At 35.0% G+C, this 22,884-nt stretch overlaps 2 protein-coding genes across 2 annotated transcripts; both read right to left on the bottom strand.

Annotated features, from left to right (window-relative positions):
- Nucleotides 1-265: 265 nt before the first annotated feature.
- LOC136823492 (uncharacterized protein DDB_G0290587-like) lies at nt 266-14,748 on the bottom strand. The gene is made up of 7 exons (XM_067079680.1): nt 14,703-14,748; nt 5,381-5,480; nt 4,649-4,718; nt 2,989-3,279; nt 2,142-2,228; nt 1,537-1,946; nt 266-822 (listed from the first exon to the last, which is right to left on the bottom strand). Exons 3-7 carry the CDS (start codon nt 4,704-4,706, stop codon nt 730-732), a joined length of 939 nt encoding a protein of 312 aa, XP_066935781.1. The 5' UTR covers nt 4,707-4,718; nt 5,381-5,480; nt 14,703-14,748; the 3' UTR covers nt 266-729.
- Nucleotides 14,749-17,541: 2,793 nt separating this feature from the next.
- LOC136823503 (rhodopsin, GQ-coupled-like) lies at nt 17,542-18,549 on the bottom strand. Its single transcript, XM_067079692.1, has one exon. It carries the CDS (start codon nt 18,547-18,549, stop codon nt 17,542-17,544), a length of 1,008 nt encoding a protein of 335 aa, XP_066935793.1.
- Nucleotides 18,550-22,884: the final 4,335 nt, after the last annotated feature.

The raw sequence follows: 22,884 nt of genomic DNA, 5'->3' as shown, positions 1-22,884 counted from the left end.
CTACCTATCTTTAAGCGATTGAAAAATATTGTTGAAATTGAAAATTTTGAAAAAGACTTTCCAGGAAATAAAGTAGAGATGTTAAAGGTTTTCATGCAGCAAAAATCTTTGTAAAATCTCTTTTCCTCTAGATTTGAGAGAAATTTCAAATTTGATCCCCGTTTTGGGGGCCACATACTGTTTAGTTATATTAATTTCCTATTGTTTAGAAAATGAAAACACATATAAGAGTCAAGCAGTGAAAAGTTTGGAAATTAATCGTAAAGAAAGTTTATTCAATGTAATTAATTAGCAGGTAATAAAAAAATACAATAAATTGGGAAAAATAAATGATAATACTCAAAAAATTCATTAAAAATAAAGCACATTGTGTTTCAAAACAAAATAAATTTGTCTAAATTCATATAAATGGAATGAAAAATATAATATTTGGTGATGAGTAATATTCTGTTTCGAGAAATCAGTGGAGGAGTGTTGGTCGATTAAAATAATAAACGGATAACTGTTGTTAGAGAGGTCAAATTTACTTGCCAAAAGTTTAACATAAGGTCAGAAAATCAAACCAGGTCTGGGTGTTGGTGTACGATTTTCTTCCAGATAAGTCCAACGTGTTCAATTACAACTTAAAAATATCGTTGCTATCATCAACATTTGGTTCTTTATCCTTATTTAGTGATGTTGAATTATATTCTCAGGGGTGTTGTCAATCATGGCACATATGACGAAAATTTAAAATTGAACTTCAGCACATGGTTTTCCATGAATGGCAAATGATCCAACGTCGAAAAAGTCGGTTGGGGCTGTCGACACCTCAAGTTTGCCCTGAAAAAGAATTTAGCGGAAATTTATAAACATCCCCTTCTCACAGACTTCGTAACATTTCTTCAGTCAGTGGGAAAAGTAACTGACAGAAACTCGATGGGGGTTCATATTCCCATATTTTTTATGAACGGGGATTTAAATTCTTTTGTTTGCAACTCAAAATTTCAGTGCAGATTGGAATATTAGCATATTAGCATATGATGATTAGTTTATTATGTTCATCGGGGACTAAGTTTGGAGGATAATTTTCCACTGGGGACGATATTTTGGCCAATTTTTCGAGTGGGAAGGGTTCCCAGTGGGTCTGTGAGAATTAGGCGTTTATAAGATAACTCTAGCTCGAAATTTTAGGAAAAGTATTATACCAGAAAGGGTTTGATAAGTGATTTTTTATAAGAACATAAGGCTTTAATGGCCAAAATATCAAGAACAAATTAAAACCATTATAACGCTTTGCAAACTCTATAACACTCTATGTCCAAGAAAAATGGACAAAAATACTAACAAAATGGTGAAAATAAGAAAATGTTAAGAGCATTTTAGGCTTAAAAACTAATAAAGTTAAGAACATCAAAAGGCTTCAAAGTTTGGGGATGTTCTTATAAAAAACGTGCATTAGCTTCTTCACCCTATTTTGCATAATTTAAGGGAACCTTGGCAATATATATAAGCGTTTCAAGATTCTTATAAAATGAATTGTAATCTAATACTCACGGTTAATTGGTCACATTTGCCATTGATGTCTTGAGTGATACGAAGCCATTTGTTTTTTGGAAAATCAGTGGAAGTGTATGATTTGGAGACGCCTTGGTAGTGAGTGAAAGTTTGAGTTGCAATAGTGGTTGTTGGAGAATCAATGGCTGATGATCGGCGAACAACAAAACTTAAACAATATTTCTGAGATTGACAAAGTGCTGCCCAGTCGATGTTTCCGAAGATACCATTGCATTGGCAATTGTAGCTCGATTCCACAATGTTTCTTGGGATGGTAGTAGTGCTTACGTCACCAGTGGCGGCACCACCAAGTCGAAGGAAGATAGATGGGGCGGGGAAGGGTGTAGTAGTAGGTGCATAAGTGATAGTTTGGGTGGTAGCTGGTGGAGCAGTCGAAGTCATAACATCTCCTGAAAATGAATAATTATAAGAATACGACTTTTAAATTAAACACAAGGATACCATTGAAAAAACATTACATCTGTGTATTGAGGATAGTTAATACAGGTATGTTCTAATTTTTTGAACAGTGAAAAAGAATAGGTATGTATTAAGAAATGCTTGATGAAACAAAGAGAGAAAGAAAATTAATTTTTATTTCTTACTTCTTCGTCTTCTTCGTTTGGATCCAGAGGAGACAGAAAAACCGTTGCTGGTATGAACACTGCTTGACGTGCTTGTCAAATCTTGATCTGAAAAATAAATAATAAAGTCTGAACCTTTTCAGTCCACATTATAGGTAGAAGAACATTTTGCCGAAAAATAAGATGCAACCTAGTTTTATTTTGATGAGCATACCCGGGGGGGGGGGCAGCTGGGCAAAAGGACCAACGGGAACGTGCGGGTTCTAAGGGTACCTTTTCCAATATGTTTAAAATGCACTGTAAGGGTCGAAAAAACTAGAGATGCACTGTAAAGGTAGAAATTTCAGAAAATTTTTGAAAAATCTAGATATTTTGACCAAAAATGCTAGAATTTTGACCATTTTTTTGCACCAAAGGGATCGAAAATTTGGGGGAAAATGCACTCTAAGGGTATGATTTTCATAAATTTTTGCTGCACTGTTAGGGTGCAATTTTAAAAGCCAGTTTTTGGCCCACACATACCGTCAGTCCGCAAACACAGTGCCCCCCCCCCGGGTGAGCATACCTTACTCTGAAATAAAAGGGTAGCTTTTATAAGAATTTTTAATGCCTAACACCCATGAAATAAGAAAACGACAAAACCTTAGAAAATATTTTTTCAAAATTTATCAAACTATAAAGTGGTCGAAAAGATGATATTAAAAATTTATTTAGCAAATCTCAGAGTAAGAAATCCAAACTAGGTGTGAGGATAATTTTCACTCTAATGTAAATATAAGCAATCAGAGAAACAATTATTGATTCAATAAATGTATCGGGATCTTATTGTGGAAGAAAAAGAAATGAATCGGTATTTCCTAGAACTTACCAACCAAAGTTGAGCTATCGCTTCCTGGTTCAGTTGGCGGCAATGTGAATTCAGTTGTTGTAGCTGGAGCAACTTTAGTGGTGGTTGCCGGGGTAGCAGTGGTTACACCAGGGGCGGAAGTAGTCACTCCAGGGGCAGCAGTGGTTACTCCAGGGGCGACAGTGGTTACTCCAGGGGCAGCAGTCGTCACACCAGGGGCGGCAGTGGTTACTCCAGGAGCGGCAGTAGATACACCAGGAGCAGCAGTGGTGATAGCAGGGGCAGCAGTAGTGGAAGGTGCGGGTGTAGCTGCTAAAATAGTAAAGAGTTTCCTTCTTTTTACATTCAAATGATAAACAATAACCGAACTTAATTTGAAGTCTGAGTTCAAATGTGTGAAGCGATTAGCCAAGGTTGAAAAATGAATTATGAAAATATTACGACATAAATTGCAGGATTTTCTACATTCGTCCTGTATATCTGGCAGCAAACAATGTCCAGGATCATACTTTACAAATTCACAGTCAGCTGCTACATCGTCACACGCAGCAGAAAAGAAATATACTAGCCATAACTTTAATTAAAGTGCCACTACAGCAAAACGAACACATAGAGTTGAATTTGCTTTCAAAAGGAATGGTATTAGCCCTACAGTAATTTTCACTGCTCATATGATCTGAGACAAAATTCAGTCTTCAAATGCTAACAAATGCGTCAAGGAAGTGATTTACAGTTACAGTTTCAAAAGTAAAGCCCATTTTGTTTTGGCGTCTACTTAGAGTGACATTCGTGCCTTGCCTTAGACGTTTTTTTATACGAACAATTTTATAAAAATACAATGCTGAAATTTGGCCAAAACCTAAGAACAAATTAAGAACAGTTTTTACTGAGAAGTACATATTTCCATTTTAATTAATATAACAAGAACATTTAAGCCCGAAAACCTCATAAAATTCAGAGCAGCCCGGCCAGAACAACAACTTATTGGTATTCTATAAAAACCGTGTATCTAAGGATACTGTTTTCATATGTTATTCTACTGATGTACACGTTTGTTTAAACTACGCGGAGTGCTTAATAACTACTTGTGGTATAAAAAAGGGAATTTCCCAAAAAAGGGAATTTCCTAGATTCATTAATTCTCCAAGGATAAGAAAAAGACAGACTTAATACCGGGCTAATATTTAACCGGTTAACCATTTAACCGGTATAAGAAGAGTGACAAACAAGTGCGCAAAGTTGTGAGTTAATTGTCCAACTATCCTCGGTTGCTTAAGGCTCCCTGCAGTGGCAATTATAAAGTAAAATATATCTTTAAGATCAATTTAGATGATGAAAGGTTTTTCGGTTTTTATGAGTAAAAACTAGTAAGATATTATTAAAGCAACTCTCTAAAAACTTTTTCAGATATATCCATTTTTATAAACTTTTATCTGATCAGAGATCCCATATCAAAATCTATTACGTGGCAATGTTGGTACAGGCGTAGTTGAGGTTGCTGGATCAGCAGTAGTCACTCCAGGGCATCAGATTTTTATGCTATTATAATTATCTTTTAATACCATCAATAGATAATTACAAAGTCATAAAAATCTCCTCTACTACACAAATTTTGCGCCCCTCTTGGTTAAGCAACTGATTACGTAATAATTTCTGCATATTCATACTATTAACGACTTACGCAGTCCAAGAGCTCCATCAAGAAGAACAACAACAGCGATGAATTTTGTCAACAACATCTTGATAGACAACTTAAACAAAGAAAATAAATAGTTTTAGTTTGTGAGCAGTTGGGCTTTTAATATAAGGCCCTACTTTATGGGTAAAAATTGTCTTTCTGTCCCCGAAAGTTTGTTCGCCTAAAGGATAAGCCCTAGATAATTTCAGCCAATTATCTTTCTGTATAGAAGGAAAGTTGACCAAAACTTACGGTGATTAAAATTAAGTAGCTGGGATAAAAATTGTCTCTAAAGCTCTAATAAAGTGACAAAAGTTTATTTTGCTTTCATTTCTTTCCTTATTTCATATCTTATGGAATTCTTTGGAGGTACGACAATATCTATAAGAAGGGAGGCTTGATGTCGACTTATTCTTTCATTCATTAGATTAATAGAAAAAGAGTTTATTTTGGGAAGAATGCTTACATTTTTGAGTTGCCCAGTGGTGGGACGAAGCCCGACTACCCTACCCTGTCCATTAGTTCGATTTTTTACAAATCTAAACTCCAGTTTTGCTTTCGGGGATTGTCGGTTCCATTTCACACTCATTTAGAACTTTAGGCCCAATGGCCACCAATCATTTCCAGGGCCTACTTAGGTGGCTACAAATATTAATCATTAACTTTTGTTGAAAGTTGATATCCAAAACGTTTGACCCAAAAAATATGTCTCTCTTGGTAACTTGAAGTTTATACCTTGTTTTTGTGTTTAATTTCTTCTTTTTTCTTTCAACTGTTGCTCTTTCTTCTTCGAATGCTTTTACTTGCTCGCTAACGTTGATGCTTGTGATCCAAACTAAAACGGCACCCATATTTATACCACCAAAAATTCTTGCCTTTTGATAAAAATGGTAACATGATTTAATAAGACCTATAATTAGATTAGTTGATTTGAAGTAAAAAGAGACGTCTTTTGATAGATAGAAAACACTCGCTTGTATAAGAACATATTCAAAAAGAAAATGAGGCTCAGTTTTGGTCAACCCCTGGAAAACATTGGGAAAAATTGCTGCTTAAATACTGTTTTTTAGCCCTAATAACTAGATACTATAGAACATTTCCAGAACATTGGAGGCTAAAATCTAAAAAGAAAGAGCCTCGACCGAAATATATTGGTTCTTATAAAAAACATTCAATAACTAACCAATTTTTTCTCGCTATGTCTCATATGTTATCGTAGAATACCAAATTAGAAAATTACCCCATCAACTCAATTATGCTGGTTTGAGAAAAAATCAAATTTGATAATGTAAATTAGCTATGATACAGTAAAGCTTAAATGAGCGGCACGTGTCAAGATGGAATTTTATCAGCGCTAAAAAGATCATCCTGAAATTCAGGGGTTTGATGGAGGATAGAGTAGAAACGACTAAAAACATATGATCCATGAGAAAAAGTTAAGTATAAGTGACCGAGAGTTATGTTAGAAAGTGATTTTCTTAAAAATTTAAAAAGCTTTAGACCATATTCACACGCGACTGTTCCGTTTCACACCGAAACGGAATGAAGAAATTCTATTGGTTAAATTCAAGTTTTACGTCACTTCAAACCAATAGAATGCCTTCTTTCCGTTTCAAGCAAGTAGGAACCGTCACGTGCGATTATCATTTGATAATATTGAAAGTTTCAGTATTTGCTTAGGTCAAAGACGTTCAATGTACCATTGATTCCCTCCGATTATTCTAGGGAGGGAAAACAGTCCTGAAGGAAACAATAGAAATCAAAAATCAAAAAGAGTTTTCGTATCTAATCATTAAAGAATCGCCTATTATGAGACATTGTAGAAGTTTCATTAAAGAAGTTTTCTGCAATATTGCTTGTTATTGCTGACAGTTATAGCATTTTCTTATATCATAATATACACGTAGATGTTGCTTTTGATGTGAATCCTTTATGGTGTCGCTTCTCAGTTACTCCAAATTTTGATTATTTTTGACTTCATTGTGTTAATGTGGATAGTATGATAAGAGTCACCGCTATTCACTCAAAGTCACTTTGAAAAAGAGCAGTATAGGATCACAAACAGTAATGCGCATGAGTACTTCGAGCTATTCGATTCCGAAAAACCCCAAATTCGCTAGTATACTCATAAAGCATATGGTATGTGCATATTAAGTATTGAATTAAGATAAAGATTGATAAATTGTTAATCAAATAACGACGTTCCAAATCGAATCTACAAATTCAATGAAGATGTACTATTATCGGAAATTGAATTAAAATATTCAACATTTTCGGTAATTGAAAAGTGGTAATCTTGATCTTGACTTGCTTGTGCACTACTGTGATCATTGAAACCCGATGATTGACAACCTGTCAATCAAACTGTCAATCAAAATCTCATGTTTGACAAGTTCAAGGTTCGAACCCTATTCGGTACCTAATTCATGTACAATACGGACACAATATAATAAAACGTACCTTCTAATATAAAGATCAATATTACATATCTATGACAAAAGTTCAACAAAATCTTATTTTCAGAGAATCAAAATAAAAAACACATTGTATTCTGACTTAAAGAAAAAATGACTTTCATTTTAGAGTAAAAATGGTACAAATTTAAGGCGTGAGCAATTTCCAGTAATGAATGGTGAATGGTGAATGGTGAAAATGTGAATATCGAAGACGAAAAGTATGAAGATCTTTTCTGATTGATAAATTCTATACTCCCCTGCTAAAAGTTAATTCGAAAATCTACAACTGAAATATATTTGATAGTTTTAATCAAGCTAGATAAAATTTAAAAGACTATCATATCATTTTGTGGCTTGATCTAAGTCAAAAATTTTTCACTATTTTGCAATTTTCATAACTTGAACAAATTTGGATTGCCTTTTGCGCGCTTTCAACTTAAGGAGGCTCTATTGTATTAGATTTGCAGCGAAACGAGACCAACTGAAATTCAAGTTTTTTCATCGAATCAGTTTTGTTAAAAAATGAAACTTATCAAATTTAGTCCGATTATTGAAGATCATTTTAATATAAAAAATCCTTCAAGTTTTATATGAAATATCTTCTTCCATGAAGACGAACTAAAGAAATTTCCAAAACTACCATATGATTTTTGCTTCACAACTTGCATCCGGAATACAATATACACATAATGTCAATCAGTATAACATTTAGCTGAGTATTGCACCAGGTACCAGTCTGGTCAATCGAAGCTTTCACTGGAAACGTTTAATCTAAAGTACAACTTCTTCTTCGTCTATTGAAGCTTTCTATCTCGAGCTTGCATTAGGTGTACTGTAAGTGTATTTCAACAATACCCAACTGGCACGCAACGTTCTTTTAACGTTTATCTAACGTTCACAACGTCCATATAACGTTAGATGAACGTTAAAACAACGCTGTGTGCCAGATGGGTAATTATTATATCGGAGAAAACCTTTATATCTCATTACAGAATCACTATTCTGTAAAGGTACAGTTTGCTTCTTTGTCAAACACCTTTGAGCTACGCGGTAAATATTTGAGTCTAAAGATTGTTGTTTGATGAGTCGTTGAATCGTCGTCTTGCGTTTCCGACGACGGCGTCGCAAAAGATTTACGACGAAATCGACATCTTAGAACGTCAAAAACGAATCGACGAAAATTGGACATGCTTCCCGTATAAATAAAACAGTTGATGATGTTATTTACACCAAGAAATCGGATAAAAAATTCGACTATTGTTTTTAGCATCCCTGAATCATCCCAACGTTGCTGTGAATCTGCAATAACGATAGCTCTGACCAGTTGACCGACATTGTTTAGAATAATGGTAACAGAGAAAATAATAAGGGCTATTTGTATAGCACGTATGATTGATCGTTTCTGCCGATGGAGAAGTGTTCTTGATTTACTTTCTACACCAAGTGTATTTTGACGGCGTTGAGCTCCATTCATTGCTTTGTGAATTTTGTAATAGAAAAACACCATCAGAGTTACCGGGATGAGAGACTGAAATAGAAGTCGTGCAGTAAAGTAAGTAATGTTTAAAGAACTATGTTTGAATAGGGAGGAAGGTGAACTGTGACACTTAAGAACATTTTGATGTTTGGGGTCTGGTGCGAGACTTGTCGACATGAAAATACGGTATATGTAATAAACAACTTAGTACCCATGCTCCAAAACAAATCAAATGAATATGTTTTTGTTCCATCTTTCGTTTAAGTGGATGAACAACTTCGATATCGTTCGTATATAATGGCAAACAACATCCAGCATGTGGCATACATTGCGACGCCAGTTGGTATGAATATCGTGTATTCGCATAAGAATTCACCAAAGGGCCAGTGACCGTTTGCTAAATCTTGTGGTAAGTAATAAACGGGTACTAAAATACATGCGAACAGATCTGCTACTGCTAAATGAACAAAAAATAAGGTGTAAGGATGACGGCGTAAATTGTGACCACCACGCGTCCATGCAAAGAAAATAATGATTAAAAGGTTACCAAAACATCCGATCGTTAAAGCAATGACCAAAAATGGGATGGATAATTTACGGACCATCGATGTCATTTTTGCTGAATAATCTTTGGCGCATGTTTTGCAGTTCTTTTGTTTTCTTGTATTCTTGAGGAAAATAAATTCTTTGAGACATTTAATTTAAATGTTATGCTTATTGACTTTTGAATACCATGGACACAGTTCCTCGATCCCAGTCAACCGTCAAATTTTATAATGGAATTGTTTTTTAAAGGGATACCCTAATGGTAGCACTACTCATAATGGTGAAAAGATTATAAAACGGAAAAATTCATTGAACTAAAAATCGACCCAAAATAAGTAGTGTTACCACTTTTCTAAAAACATCGATCAATGGCGGATACAGCTTGGTCCAAGGTATATAAAGGTCAGTTGTCTATACCATACAAAAATTTCAATTCTTCAGAATAAATTATGAACATAGTGTTTTAAATATACTTAGTTTACTCTAAGACATTAAATAAGTCATCCGTATTAGAGAATAAGTTATGCGATAAAAAGCTCCGAATCGAATTTCCAACAAACATTAAAACCAAGGAAATCGATTTAACAATCAGGTCAATTTATTGTGTTATTTATTTCTGCCTCTGACGACTTGACGACAGATGAAGATCAGACAATATTTTATTAATGTTTAATTATATTGTAGAGGTCGATAGAAATGTCATTTAGAATTCATCTATAGAAAAATGCGTAGTTGAATGTTGCAGAAAAATGAATTATGCATGAGATTAGAATATCCCAATGAGATAAAAACCTAGAGGGATTCTCAACTAGCGCTTGGCCAAGTAAAACTTCGGACGAAGATCATCCAGAGTCACTTGGAGAATCAAGAATCGCGCGGACATAGATTTCTGCGGACCCGTCCTAGCGACCAGGTCTCAAAAAGCCTACTTCCCCGCTCTATTACAATTTCCCACCGTATGCTGATGCGCGAGCCATGGTCGCATGCCTGTGTGAAGATGCTTGTTTGAAGATGCCTGTGGAGGGACGCCCTCGGAAACAGGGGCGTGGAATAGTTTAATCACATCACCTCCAGAAATAGTCACCTTCAACTTCCTAACATTATATCTTCAGTGGTCGACCTCTAAATTTCGTTATTATTACACAAGAACTACTACATAAGAACAAGTTATGAATGCGCAAACAAACCGTCCGAAGACGTTTCCGTCAAATTCATGTTTGAAACACTCATCATTTTTTGGCGCCAAAAAGACATTCGCATTGACAAGTGAAGACTGTAGTATATTTGAAAATTGATTTTATATATTGGAAATCATCATAGAGAAGGATATTACTGTACATTTTCTACAACAAGAATTTTTAAAATATAAACTTGAAAGTCACTAGAAAAATACACCCCGTTATCAAAGAGAGTCCCTCCCACTGGAAAAACATCGTCCCAATGGGAAATTATACCCCGCTCAAAATGAGCAAATTATAAAAATTCTTACCGAGGTTTATAAATTCTTTGAAAACTCAACCTCTGCTACTCAGGGTAGCACAAAATAGGCTCCAACGACTTTAAACGAACGATGAGAATGAGCTAATCAATAAGTTTCAGCTGAAAACCTACAAAATATAGTATTTGCAAAGGGCAGAAAAATGTCATTCAAAACTTTGAAGTAAGCACCCTCGCTTATTATGCTTGCTCGCTATGCACTTAATAGGATAGATTATGTTTTATGCATTATGTACCCGGGGGGGGGGTACTTAGGCAAAATGGGTGCCGGGTATGTACGAGCCATAAGGGTACCTTTTCTCATTCCTCAAAAGTCTCTCAAAGAGGTACAAATTCAAAAGTTAGTCTCTGAAAGGGTCCCAAAATCACAAAAATCAAAAATTTCTCTCTCAAAGGGTCACGATTTCCAAGAATTTTGACCAAAATTTGATGAAAATCAAACCAAAATTTGGAAATAATGGACCAAAATTTAGGAAAAAGTCTCTCAAAGGGTCCCAAAATCACCAAAATTTTGTCTCTCGAAGGGTCGATTTTCGATTTTCGGCTCGGACATACCCGTCACCTCGCAAACCTAGTACCCCCCCCATTATGTACCCGTCGGTTTAAAATAAGTTTAACCCTATTCGGTCTAGGGGGGGGGGGCTCTTTCTGTTCGGAGGTCAAACTATTGGTAATAGTACTTGAAATAATAGAGCTTTTGCCGTGAAATTTTCTGTAAATTCCTAACTTTTATTTAGCTTCAAAATAAAAAAAAATTTGACAACTAAATATTTTCACACCTTGAGCATGATGACATTTCTGACAACAAGGTGTCACAAAAATTGACACTTTTCTAATACAAATTTATTTTTGATGTCAAATATATCATTTAAACCGTAACTTTTTGAATATTTAGGATAAAATAAGCATTTTAAAGTCAGACAACTTTTTTCCTAAGCCTTTGTTAGAATACAATAGCTATTTTTAAGAACAAAGGAAATTTTCGGTTTTTGCTCACTTTGGGCCTGATTAATGACGTCATCGAAATTTTTTTTTTGTCAAAAGTTACCTTACGTGACAAGGATCTTGTGTGCCAAGTTTCATCCAAAAAGACCTACTAGATCAAAAGTTAAGGGGTGGTACAGGAAAAGCCCCCCCCACCTAGTTCTGAACCGCCCCTAAAAGCCTAGGTTGAATAGGGTTAAGAAATATCTATTTGGAAAGACAATAATACAATGAATAAGAAATGAAACTGACAAATAAATATGGATTTGTGTTGCAATTTTGCGATTACTTTTTAAACTTGAAGAGCTTTTCCATCATAACCCTAGGAACACATTTAAGAGGCGCCCCCAGCGGTTTGCGTGATGCGTGATTTTGGTTATTTTTCGCTATTTTTTGCGTGATGACAAATTTTAGCGATTTTCGTGATGCGTGATGGAGAATTTTTTTTTGCGTGATGGCGTGATTAGGGGTCCCGCTGGGGGGGGGGGCCTCATTTAAGATTGTTTATATGAGAATATTTTACGCATATTCAATGTACTAGACTTTAAGGGCTCTGACCATAGTCCAAAAATTGATTTTGGTATTTGAACATAAAAGTTATATTTCAGGTTCCTTAACACTTTTAACAAAGAATTGCCTTTATAAATTGCTTTTTAATCGAATCCCTTAAGAGTAATTAAGAATTTAATTGCAAAAATGACGTTATGAACTTTAAAAAGATGTTAATAATATGTTGCATCACCCTCTTTTACAAAAAATGCTTAGTTTTAATGGGTAATTAACATTTTTGTTTCAAAATTTCTTTACACTGTCCGCAAAGAATTGAACTATTTTAAATTTTGCGGAAAATTTTTCTACAAAGATGTGTCAAAAGTTATGACTGTTTTTTTAAGCAAAATCCAGATAAAAAATTGATGAAAAACCACTATTTTGAAGATTTCGAGACAAAGAAGCATTTACAAAAATTTTCCGCAAAAAATTTTATTGTTCGGTAAAAGATACACCATCTACTGCGAAAAAAATTTCAAAATGTTTTTTCTTCGCCGAAACTAAGCTCTTCAAAGTTGAAATACTCTTCCTCACAAAAGTCTTCATTTTTTTCTTCATCAAATTTTTTCAATGCAATTTTTGAATTTTCAGATTCAGGAATAGTTTGTCTAACAGAAAATGTATAACATGCCATTGTTTTGTTGGTTACATCAGTCAGAAAACACATTTAAAACACGGCAATTATGAAAAATTCACTATGGTCAGAGCCCTTAAAGAGTTTGGGTTTTATGTAATTTCACTGAAAACTGTTGAAAAATTTAATTGGTCGTTTGATACACGTATTCGCTAGCAAAGATATTTTTTTGTATTTGAGATTATCTATTGGAAAAAAATACATTTTAGTTTGTTAATTTCGACATTTTCATATATTATGGGCATTGCAACCTTCATGGCAAAACTGTCTTAATTTCGCATGATTTAATTAAACAGAAAACTAGCCATAAATCTTGAACTACTCTTCAGATTGACCTTGTATTTAGAATGTAGACTTACTGAAAGCATTGAAATAGGTTGATAAAAAATAACTCCAATAAACATCCGGGTTCAATTTTTCAATTTTTCGATACAGGGCGATAAGCATTTCCCTTTTTTGACCGGGGTGATCTTAGCCAAATGGAGCTTTAGTATTACAAGCAGGGAGTATAAAAAGCATTAGAACAATTTGATGCTTAAAATAACAATAGTAGTCATAGCATCAAAAGATTTTACTGGTCTTTATATAAAAAAACTGTACCCCGGGGAAAATTTACCTCAAATTTTCCAACCCGGCGCCTTTTTTCAGTCAAAAATCTGCCCCGGTGAAATCCTGTTATTTTCTTAGCCACCCGGTGAGCTTATTTTAAACGCTACCGGGTTACTGAGACAGGGGTGTCAAACCTTAAAGCACCGAAAAGCTATACTTTATAGGGGGAAAAAATGTCGGGGGAAATTGACGAAAATTTTGAGGGGGTGACGAAAGTTTCCCCCGACGAAATTTTTGGCCGATATTTTATCACCCGACCAAAACTTTTACTCGATTTTTTCATCCCCGACCAAAACTGTTACCCGATTTTTTAATCCAATTTCTTTACGCCTTTATTAAGCGAAATTAGTGCTTTAAACGTCGAAATACAAGATCCATTTTTGAGCAAGTGAAGGAAACCATTTTATTTGGAAAATTTAGTCGGTTTGAAGTGACAAATTTGAAATTTGGGTCGGGGAAAAGTGACAAAAATGCCTCTAGGTGACGAAATTTTTCCCTGACGAAAAAAAAAACCCACTAAATAAAACTCCGACATTTTTTTCCCCGATAAGGTAATGCCTTGTGTGAATACGGGTCCCGGGGAAGGGGTACTATGGTTGCGAGCTGACGGGAGGATGCCGCCCGACTTTCAAACTTTGGACCCTTACTGGGACTAAAAAGGAGAAAACAAAGAAATATTTTAGGAATTTTACGACCCATAACTGTACAAATTTGACCAATTTTGACCAAATTTCGATCTTTCAGGGGGTAAAAAGTTGAAATTTTCTTATTTTTCCGACCCTTAGTGGGACTGAAGTTTGATTTTCAGAATTTTCCGACCCTCAGCGGGACTTTGGAAGTTCAAAAAAGGTACCCTTAAGGGCGGCACATACCATACCCTCCATTTGTCTAAGTACCCCCCCCCCCCCGGGATGCGGGCTTAGTTAACTTAGGCAACGAATCCAATATCGAAATTTAATCGTCATTTAAATGAAAACACTCCATTCTCACAGACCCGGTAGGATTTTTTAAGCCAGGCGGTATGAGAAATGACCGAGTGAAACTCGATGGGATTGAATTTCTCATATTTTCCATGGCTGGGGATTTCAATTCTTTTGTTTTTAAGTCATATGTTTTGGCCAATTTCCTCAGTGAGAAGGGGTCCCAGTGGGTCTGTGAGAAGGGGGTGCATTGAAACAAAAAGCTTGGAAGGTCTCAGACTAATCTCTTCGAAAAAAAGTTTGGGAAATCAATTTATTTACTTTTCTAAAATTTGAGAAATGAGTCTAAAACTATAGAGTTAGCCAAATATATCAAATATAATACCTGCCAAGCATATCTACCTGCAGTTTCTTTGCCTTCCAGTATATTTAGAGTACGGTCCGAAGTACGATTACATGTTTTTTTTATAAGCATATGCAAGCTCAGTTTTTGGCAACTAAACAATTGCTCTATTGTTTAAGAACAATAGAATGCTAATCGTAATGCGAGCCTGGTATAGGAGTAGACTCTTGCTTATTGAAAAAAGCACGTAGCCCATTGTTATTGTTTGATATATTGATGGCGAAATGAATAGCATGGTTTGTGCTATTATCTTAAATCATCGCTTAAATTTGCTACCTAAATTTTATTTCGGTTATTCTTTCACTGGTCAAACTTTCTTAGAAATAAAATACAGCTTTCGAAATTGTGAGGGTAGCGCTAAATTCGAAATTTTCAACAGACTCTTTTTGAGTAGGAGGCAACTTTCAACATTAATTAGGCAAGGACAATTTGAGCGCAGCCTCCACTCCTCAGCTAATCCATTGAATCTTGCTTTATCTTAAGAAATGTATTACTGGCTTTGTAATACAACATTAGAGAGATTCTCGTCTGACAGGGGTTTTGTGTTGATACGTCCATACATGATACGTCGAAACGCAGATTTTACTGGTCCAAAATAAGAAAACTGCACGATTTTTCGGTCTAGTTAGTTCATTTGACGGCCCGTGTACATATTTATGGTGACCATTGGTTACTTGGTGATCAATCAATACACTAAACCTATGAAGTATTCGTTTGTCTAGATTCCTTAATTCTTCAGAAAAAAATTTCTAAATTCTGGCCTAGAAATACAAAGTAAAACCCCTGTCTAGACCGTTGGGTTTATACTTCGTCGATACAGCAGTTGCACAATTAAACGTTTTCACAATTACACATAAGGCTTATCGATGGCCATAATGGCATAATTGTAGTTGAGTCCCGACACGGGATTATAATTCAATCCCGACTAAATTTTTAAGAATTTTCGTTAAAAAAGAACAAAAATGGCGGGACTGAACTGCAAGTATATATATAGTAATTGGCGGGACTGAACTGCAAGTATATATATAGTAATTGGCGGGACTGAACTGCAAGTATATATATAGTAATTGGCGGGACTGAACTGCAAGTATATATATAGTAATTTGCGGGACTAAACTGCGAGTATATATATAATAATTGGCGGGACTAAACTGCAAGTATATATATAGTAACTTAACAATAATTTTTCTTTTAATAGTTTAGTCCCTTTAAAAGAAGGATTGGCGGCTTGAACTTTGAAAACAGGGAAGAACGGGGCTAATTATAAATAATACGCACTAATTATAAGGCTTTTAAGTATTTGTCAGGGCTGAAATTCAGTCCCGCCATTAAATCATCGGGACTGAAATACAGTCCCGCCAAGTATTTGGCGGGACTAAACTGCAAGTATATATAATAATAATTGGCGGGACTGAACTGCAAGTATATATATAGTAACTGAACAATAATTTTCCTTTTAATAGTTTAGTCCCTTTAAAAGAAGGATCGGCGGCTTGAACTTTGAAAATAGGGAAGAACGGGGCTAATTATAAATAATACGCACTAATTATAAGGCTTTTAAGTATTTGTCGGGGCTGAAATTCAGTCCCGCCAAGTATTTGGCGGGACTAAACTGCAAGTAATATATAGTACTTGGCGGGACTGAACTGCAAGTATATATAATAATAATAATTGGCGGGACTGAACTGCAAGTATATATATAGTAACTGAACAATAATTTTCCTTTTATTAGTTTAGTCCCTTTAAAAGAAGGATTGGCGGCTTGAACTTTGAAAACAGGGAAGAACGGGGCTAATTATAAATAATACGCACTAATTATAAGGCTTTTAAGTATTTGTCGGGGCTGTAATTCAGTCCCGCCAAGTATTTGGCGGGACTAAACTGCAAGTAATATATAGTATTTGGCGGGACTGAACTGCAAGTAACTGAACAATAATTTTCCTTTTGTTAGTTTATTTAAAAAAGTCCATACCAAAGATACACTATTATAATTTAAAGCCCATTACCAATTATTGCCCGTTCTTTAAAAGCATTATAGAAAGGGGTTATTCTAAAGAACGGAAGATACACTATTATATCTTATAGTCCATACCCAAGTATTGTCCGTTCTTTAAAAGCATTATACAAAAGGATTATTCTAAAGAACGGAAGATACACTATTATATCTTATAGTCCATACCCAAGTATTGTCCGTTCTTTAAAAGCATTATCATATTTCTTTCCAATTTTTTCACAAATAAGATCATTAATTTAGATCTGAAAAAATCAGTCCCCCCGGGGGACTCAAGTGCAATTATGCCGCCATAATATTAAGAACAAGTTAAGAACATTTTAAGGCTTTATGGATTCTATGGCACCAAATTTCGTAGGAAAATGCACAAAATACTCACAAAATGTTAAAATTATAAACATTTTAAGAACATTTTTATACTTCAAAAACTTTGGATGTTCTTGTAAAAAAGGTGCATTTAAAGTCTGTTTTATGGTGCTTCTTCATTACACACAAGCCAAATTGATAATTGATAATCAATCTTCAACATTCAATACTTATACTTCAATAATCTAATTCTAATTACCGCATAGCTATCCCACCACTCGAATCTTTGATCGTTTTTTGGTCTATTACGGTGTCGTGAAAAAAGACGTGTCCAACTAATACAGACAAGTTAATGCGTCCTTTCCTGAAATATTTGAGTCTCAGGAGACCCGGTGGAATCTTTTACTCAGACGTTTTTAGCGATGGGATCACAAAAAAGGAGTTCCCGTTGATTATTTTTTCGAAATTAACATTTAACACATTTAATCGTTCCAGTTTCTTTTATCAAGGCGCGTCATCACCGACACTGACGGTATTTGTCCGTTTTCGATTAACCGACGAGTTCATCCGGCTCAATATTTGATGTCGACATGTGAAAACATCCATAACAAATTTCCGAAAAGGTTTCATATTGCCTGCGTAGACAAAACAATTGGAGACATTATTTATAGCTAATAACCTAATAAAAAACTCCACAATCATACGGAGAGCAATAGATGTCTTCCAAATTTTTGGGTAGTACCGGGAAGCTACGACACGCACAATATGAGCCATATTATTCAAAAGTACGGTAACCGAGAATATAATGAGGGTGATACGGATGGACTTTAGGACTGCTTTGTTCCGTATGGGAGCCGACAAAGATAACGTACTGAAGGAACGTGTTGTAATAAATCGATTCGAATTTGATAATTGCTTTTGTATTTGAACGAAAAAATAAACCATGATGATAACAGGTATCAAGGCTTGTGCGATAAAACGGGCGATATAATATGAAACGATTGTTTTGATTTCAAGCTGAGAAACAACGTTATTGAGACAGTAATACTGCCCTGTATTCTCGTCACGCACGTGGTGCGTGGCCAGGAAATACGGTACATGCGCAATAGTGCTTACGATCCAAGTGCATGCACAGAATAAATGTATTTCCCATCCTTCGAGACGTCTTTTCAGAGGAAACACGATTGAACGGTATCTTTCGTAAAGTATACCGAACAATATCCAACATGAACTGTATATGGTGATCCCCGACGGTGCAAAAACAGTGTATTCACACAAGAAACGCCCATAATACCATCTGCCGGTTAATTCAATTGGTAAATTGTAAACTGGAACAAATATGCAAGCTATGAGGTCTGTTATTGCCAGGTGAACAAGAAATAGAGTATATTTGCTTCGTTTTGATTTACTTTTAGATCCATAGTAAACAATGATGAAAATGTTACCGATAGTTCCCATGAGAAATAAGATGACCATGGATGGTATTGAAATATATTTGATGATATTCACCATTCTTCTTGGATGTTCTTTACAATTTCTCTGTTTTATGGAGATGAAAAGCAATAAAGAAGAAAAAGAACTGTATTACATCATACCGATCCCTCCCCGATCTATTCATTGTTTTTTCCCACCAAAGCCTTCGATTCAAGATAGATGAAAATGCTGACTTTATTTAGCCTAGAAATTTAAGCTAGATAGGTTCAGTCACTTGGTTTAATCTGATGTTTAGTTGATTCCAAGAAAGCTCCAAAAAAACTTTATCGTCATGCATCTTAGCCTACGGGCTTTATTAACTAGGCTTCACTTTGTTCTGATTGATGAGAGACTGAGGTGCAGACAGAGCTTTGTTTGTCCTTCTATTGCCTTTCGGAAAAAGGAGAGAGAAATTCGAAATTAGAGGTTTCATTTTCTTTTGATTGGAAAAAAATTGTTTGATTGCGGCAGTTTTTTAAAGAAAATTAGAAAATATTATGGTGCGAAAAGCTATTAAAATTTTCTATTTCTTAGAATCAAGAAAATATTTACTTTCATCATTATAATATTGTGAAGAAAAAGCTGCTTCTCAGACTGAACTACACAAAATTAATCATTCAACTCATTTTATGAAAAAATTGCTTTGAGCACCCGCTGATATTATACCATATCGATGGCTCCAGCCTTAACAAGCTGCTTATAAAAAATGTGTATTCAAAGATTTTTTATCAAAAGGAACCTTGACTCGCACCCTCGTTTGTTCAAATAATCACGGGATATCAAGGCAAATGTAAGCAACTTTTCTGTGGACCATATGGGGCCATATTGGAACCATCGAGGTGGGGGGGGGGTGTTGTATTGAGTTTGCGAGAGTATGTCAGAGCCTAGTCTTCTGCTCATCCTCTAGCGAAAAGAGTTTCTTATATGTTATAATTATATCTAGAGATCTGCGAGTCAGACTAGTCCAAGCCAAAGTTCGAAAATTGACCCTTTGATTTTTCAACTTTTAGCTCAAAATTACCAGATGTTATGACCCTTTTAGAGTTTCGTAATTTTGGGACCCTATCAGAAAATTGATTGCTAAATTATCGTTTTTTTTTGTACCCCTTTGAGAGACTTTCGAGGGTTTAGAAAAGGAACCGCACATACCTGACACCCATTTCGCCTAAGTACCTCCCCCAGAAAAAGACTCTCATTTAAGACAAAACTTTTTAAGCACAAAATTGTTCAGCTTTGTTCCACTGATGAGCTGTTGATTGAGCTGAACCACATTCGTAAGAAGTCAAAAAAGCTTTCATAATAATTTTTTTCAAACAGCGTTAAGTCCTGAAACACAGTGGGTAACTATTCAGAAATGTTTAAAAGTAGGCGTGAGATTAAGAGGAGTGTTTCAAAAAGGAGGGAAAAAGAAAATTAACAAGACCTAAAATCCTGAACATACTAAAATTCTATTCTCGAGACCCATTCGTGCACTGTCAGAAGATAATGATCTAAGAAAGAAAAATGAAAGTGAAAATGAAGAGTTTATTACTTTTGGTTGTTTAAAATCTTCAGAATATGAAAAACTCGCGGGCGTATCTCTTATAAGATTTTAAAAAGATTCTAAGCGGTACATAAGTCCATTCTTTTTCTTGTCAATTTGGCCTTAAACGGTGAAACTCTCTTCCGCCCGTAGGATGATTGGATTCGGAGAAAATGTTAAGAACAAAATGTCTACATACTTTGGAGTTTAGCACGCCCTTTATGGTTCTGATAAATAATTCTAGAAATATTAAAAAAACACATTTATTTTACAGTTAAAAATCGGAGACTCTAAACTGCTAATACCAACGATATCTCCATAGCATAAAACCAGAGATTTGGAAAAAGAGGATAAGAAATGCGCTATTCATATATTTGAAGCTAGGCTGTAGAATCTTTTGTTTCTATTGAAATGTCTGCAGCCGATCGATTGTTTTCGTTTTGAACCAATCAGAGCGCTTGATTCGTTATGCGCACAAGACTAGAAGTACAAACAAAAAATGGCAGCCGTGATTGATATCGAAAGTGAATTTTCTTTCTTTCTAAAATCGAGAATTTTGTTATTTTTTATAAGCACTTTTTTACTTTGGACAAGACTTTGGGTTGCGAAACATCGTAAAAATGAGGTAAAAAAACTATGCATTTCCATCCAACCCAACAAATAATAGTGTATAAAAATTAAATATTCTTCCACAGTGTATATTATGTATATTTGAATTACAGATTGTCATTGTTAGTTTGTATTTTTTTTCAGTGCATAATATGACTTCGCTATTTCTCTGAATATAAATCTTCTTTGCAACTGCTGCAAAAGGGGGGGGGGGTTTCATGGTTGGCGGAGGAGCGGAATCGGCCCTTTTTTCGGACGGAGTGGCGGAATTTGGCGAAAATTTAGACGGAATTACGGAAATTGGGTTTTTGACGGAGACGGAAAATTAGACAATTTTAGTGCGGAAAAACGGAATTTAGCAAAAAAAATTGCGGAATTTCGGAATTGGTAAAAGATTTTCAAAATTTGCGGAATTTTCGACAAAAATATTGAATTTCAAAGGAATTTTCGGTGACGGAATTTTGGTTCAATTTAAGACGGTGTGACGGAAATTGGAGAAAAAATTGGCGGAATTACGGAATCGGGTACCCCCTGAAACCCCCCCCCCCAAAAGATTAAGAACAAAAAGACTTTTCAGTATAATTTAACTTCATTTATAGGCCTTTAAAACACCTCAAATCAATGTGTATTATTGCAGAGCATGATGAAAAATAGATCACCGTTGACTTTACTTGAAGTAAAAAGTTGGATATACAATAAAAACGACCAAAGCCTTTCCAACTATGCTCTTGAGTAGTACATTTCATACAGATTTTAAGACTTCAAAGCTGATTAAAAATTGGATTATTGCTCCATGAACACTAAATGCAAAAGGTGTTATGACTCCATGCTAAAAAAATTTAAATCTAAATTTGAAAAATATAGTTTAAAGATAACATCAGACTGAAAATATGAATATAAATTTAAATTATAGAAGCATTTCTGGCTCTTCCTGGTTTGTTTACATTTGGCAATTTTGGCCTACATGTTCCCTGATTTGATGACTTGTTTTGACCTGCTTCCCAAATTAAGGGATAGCTTCAGGGCAAAAGCCCCCAAATCAAAATATAGACAAATGAAGTAGACTTATCATCGCAGCACGTATCCATTTCATATATACCATGCAATATGTATTTATGCCTCAAAATTCAGTTTCCAAGGACAACCTGGATAAAAAACAAACATCGATCAATAAAGATTCCAAAAAGAAGTTGCATCAAAATCCACTTCGCCAGAGAACATTTACATAATAATGTGTATATCGAAATCCTCAATTTTCCATTGAACATTCTAATAATAAATATATCGACATCCATTTTTCAAAGGGCATACAGGTCCAACCGCTCAAATCCACTTTTTCGTTAAATATAACATCAAACACCATAGAATTATTATTCCATCCTGCTTCTGTTGAGTCAAATAGATATAATACACGTAAAGTTTTAATACATCAGTTCCCACTCATCTTTTAGCAGTCCTTTTCTGCTGGCACTGCAGAGAACAGAAGTGACCGTCAACATGCAAAAATGTCTGAATCTTGAGTCAATCGTCGTTGCATCAGCAACCTGTACTTGGATGGCCAATACTTCTATGGGACGGTGTTGTTAACAGTATTTCACAAAGAATATGATAACTAGCCTGAAAATATATAAAATGTAAATCTGTATATGAAATTACCCTAATCCGTTTAAATACAAAATGCAAATTCCACGGATTAAACAATATTTTGAGTGTAAAAGTACCAAAGCCTTGCACCTTCTAAATCATAATCCACTGACTGGTCAAAATCATGGCCCTTCAGGTAGTCACAATTTATAAATATCACATGTCAAAGTTATTTTTTTGAAATGTTTTTGTTGTTGAAACCTTGAAATTTCCAACCCAAAAATCAATGGTTTCCCTAGATAAAGCTAAAAGTACAACAGAGGAAATCAAGTATACTTACTGAATCTCAATTCCATTACCATGGGGCAAGTTTTGCTTAAAATTACATTTTTTTTATCTAAAAGTTGAAGAAAAACAACAAAATTATCAATTGATTTTGCCCATCTTAAATCAAAATGCCAAGACGTTTTAGAGAGTGCCGGGGTAAACTAATACTTACATGATCACTATCAACCTTCCTACTACCCATAAAAATTATGTCTGCAACACAAAAAATTCATTCAGAGCAATACAAGCCAGAAAGAAATTGGTCCCAATTTTTCAAAATTTCAAGCATGCCTCCATGTCCGCCATCTTTACTCCCAGAATATGGAATGATT

This window comes from Clytia hemisphaerica, unplaced genomic scaffold, assembly GCF_902728285.1.
Source record: "Clytia hemisphaerica strain Z4C2 unplaced genomic scaffold, Clytia hemisphaerica genome assembly, whole genome shotgun sequence".
NCBI classification, from domain to species: domain Eukaryota; kingdom Metazoa; phylum Cnidaria; class Hydrozoa; order Leptothecata; family Clytiidae; genus Clytia; species Clytia hemisphaerica.
Note: the sequence above shows the minus strand (reverse complement) of the source record. Positions and strands in the feature narration are given on the sequence as shown.

What these genes read in the sequence shown, in the direction of transcription:
- LOC136823492 (XM_067079680.1), bottom strand. Translation starts at nt 4,706, where the DNA reads ATGTTGTTGACAAAATTCATCGCTGTTGTTGTTCTTCTTGATGGAGCT. An exon ending in TGATGGAGCTCTTGGACTGC is followed by an intron (nt 3,280 to 4,648) that starts GTAAGTCGTTAA and finishes TTACTATTTTAG; the next exon opens with CAGCTACACCCGCACCTTCC. An exon ending in GCAAATGTGACCAATTAACC is followed by an intron (nt 823 to 1,536) that starts GTGAGTATTAGA and finishes ATTCTTTTTCAG; the next exon opens with GGCAAACTTGAGGTGTCGAC.
- LOC136823503 (XM_067079692.1), bottom strand. Translation starts at nt 18,549, where the DNA reads ATGGTGAATATCATCAAATATATTTCAATACCATCCATGGTCATCTTA.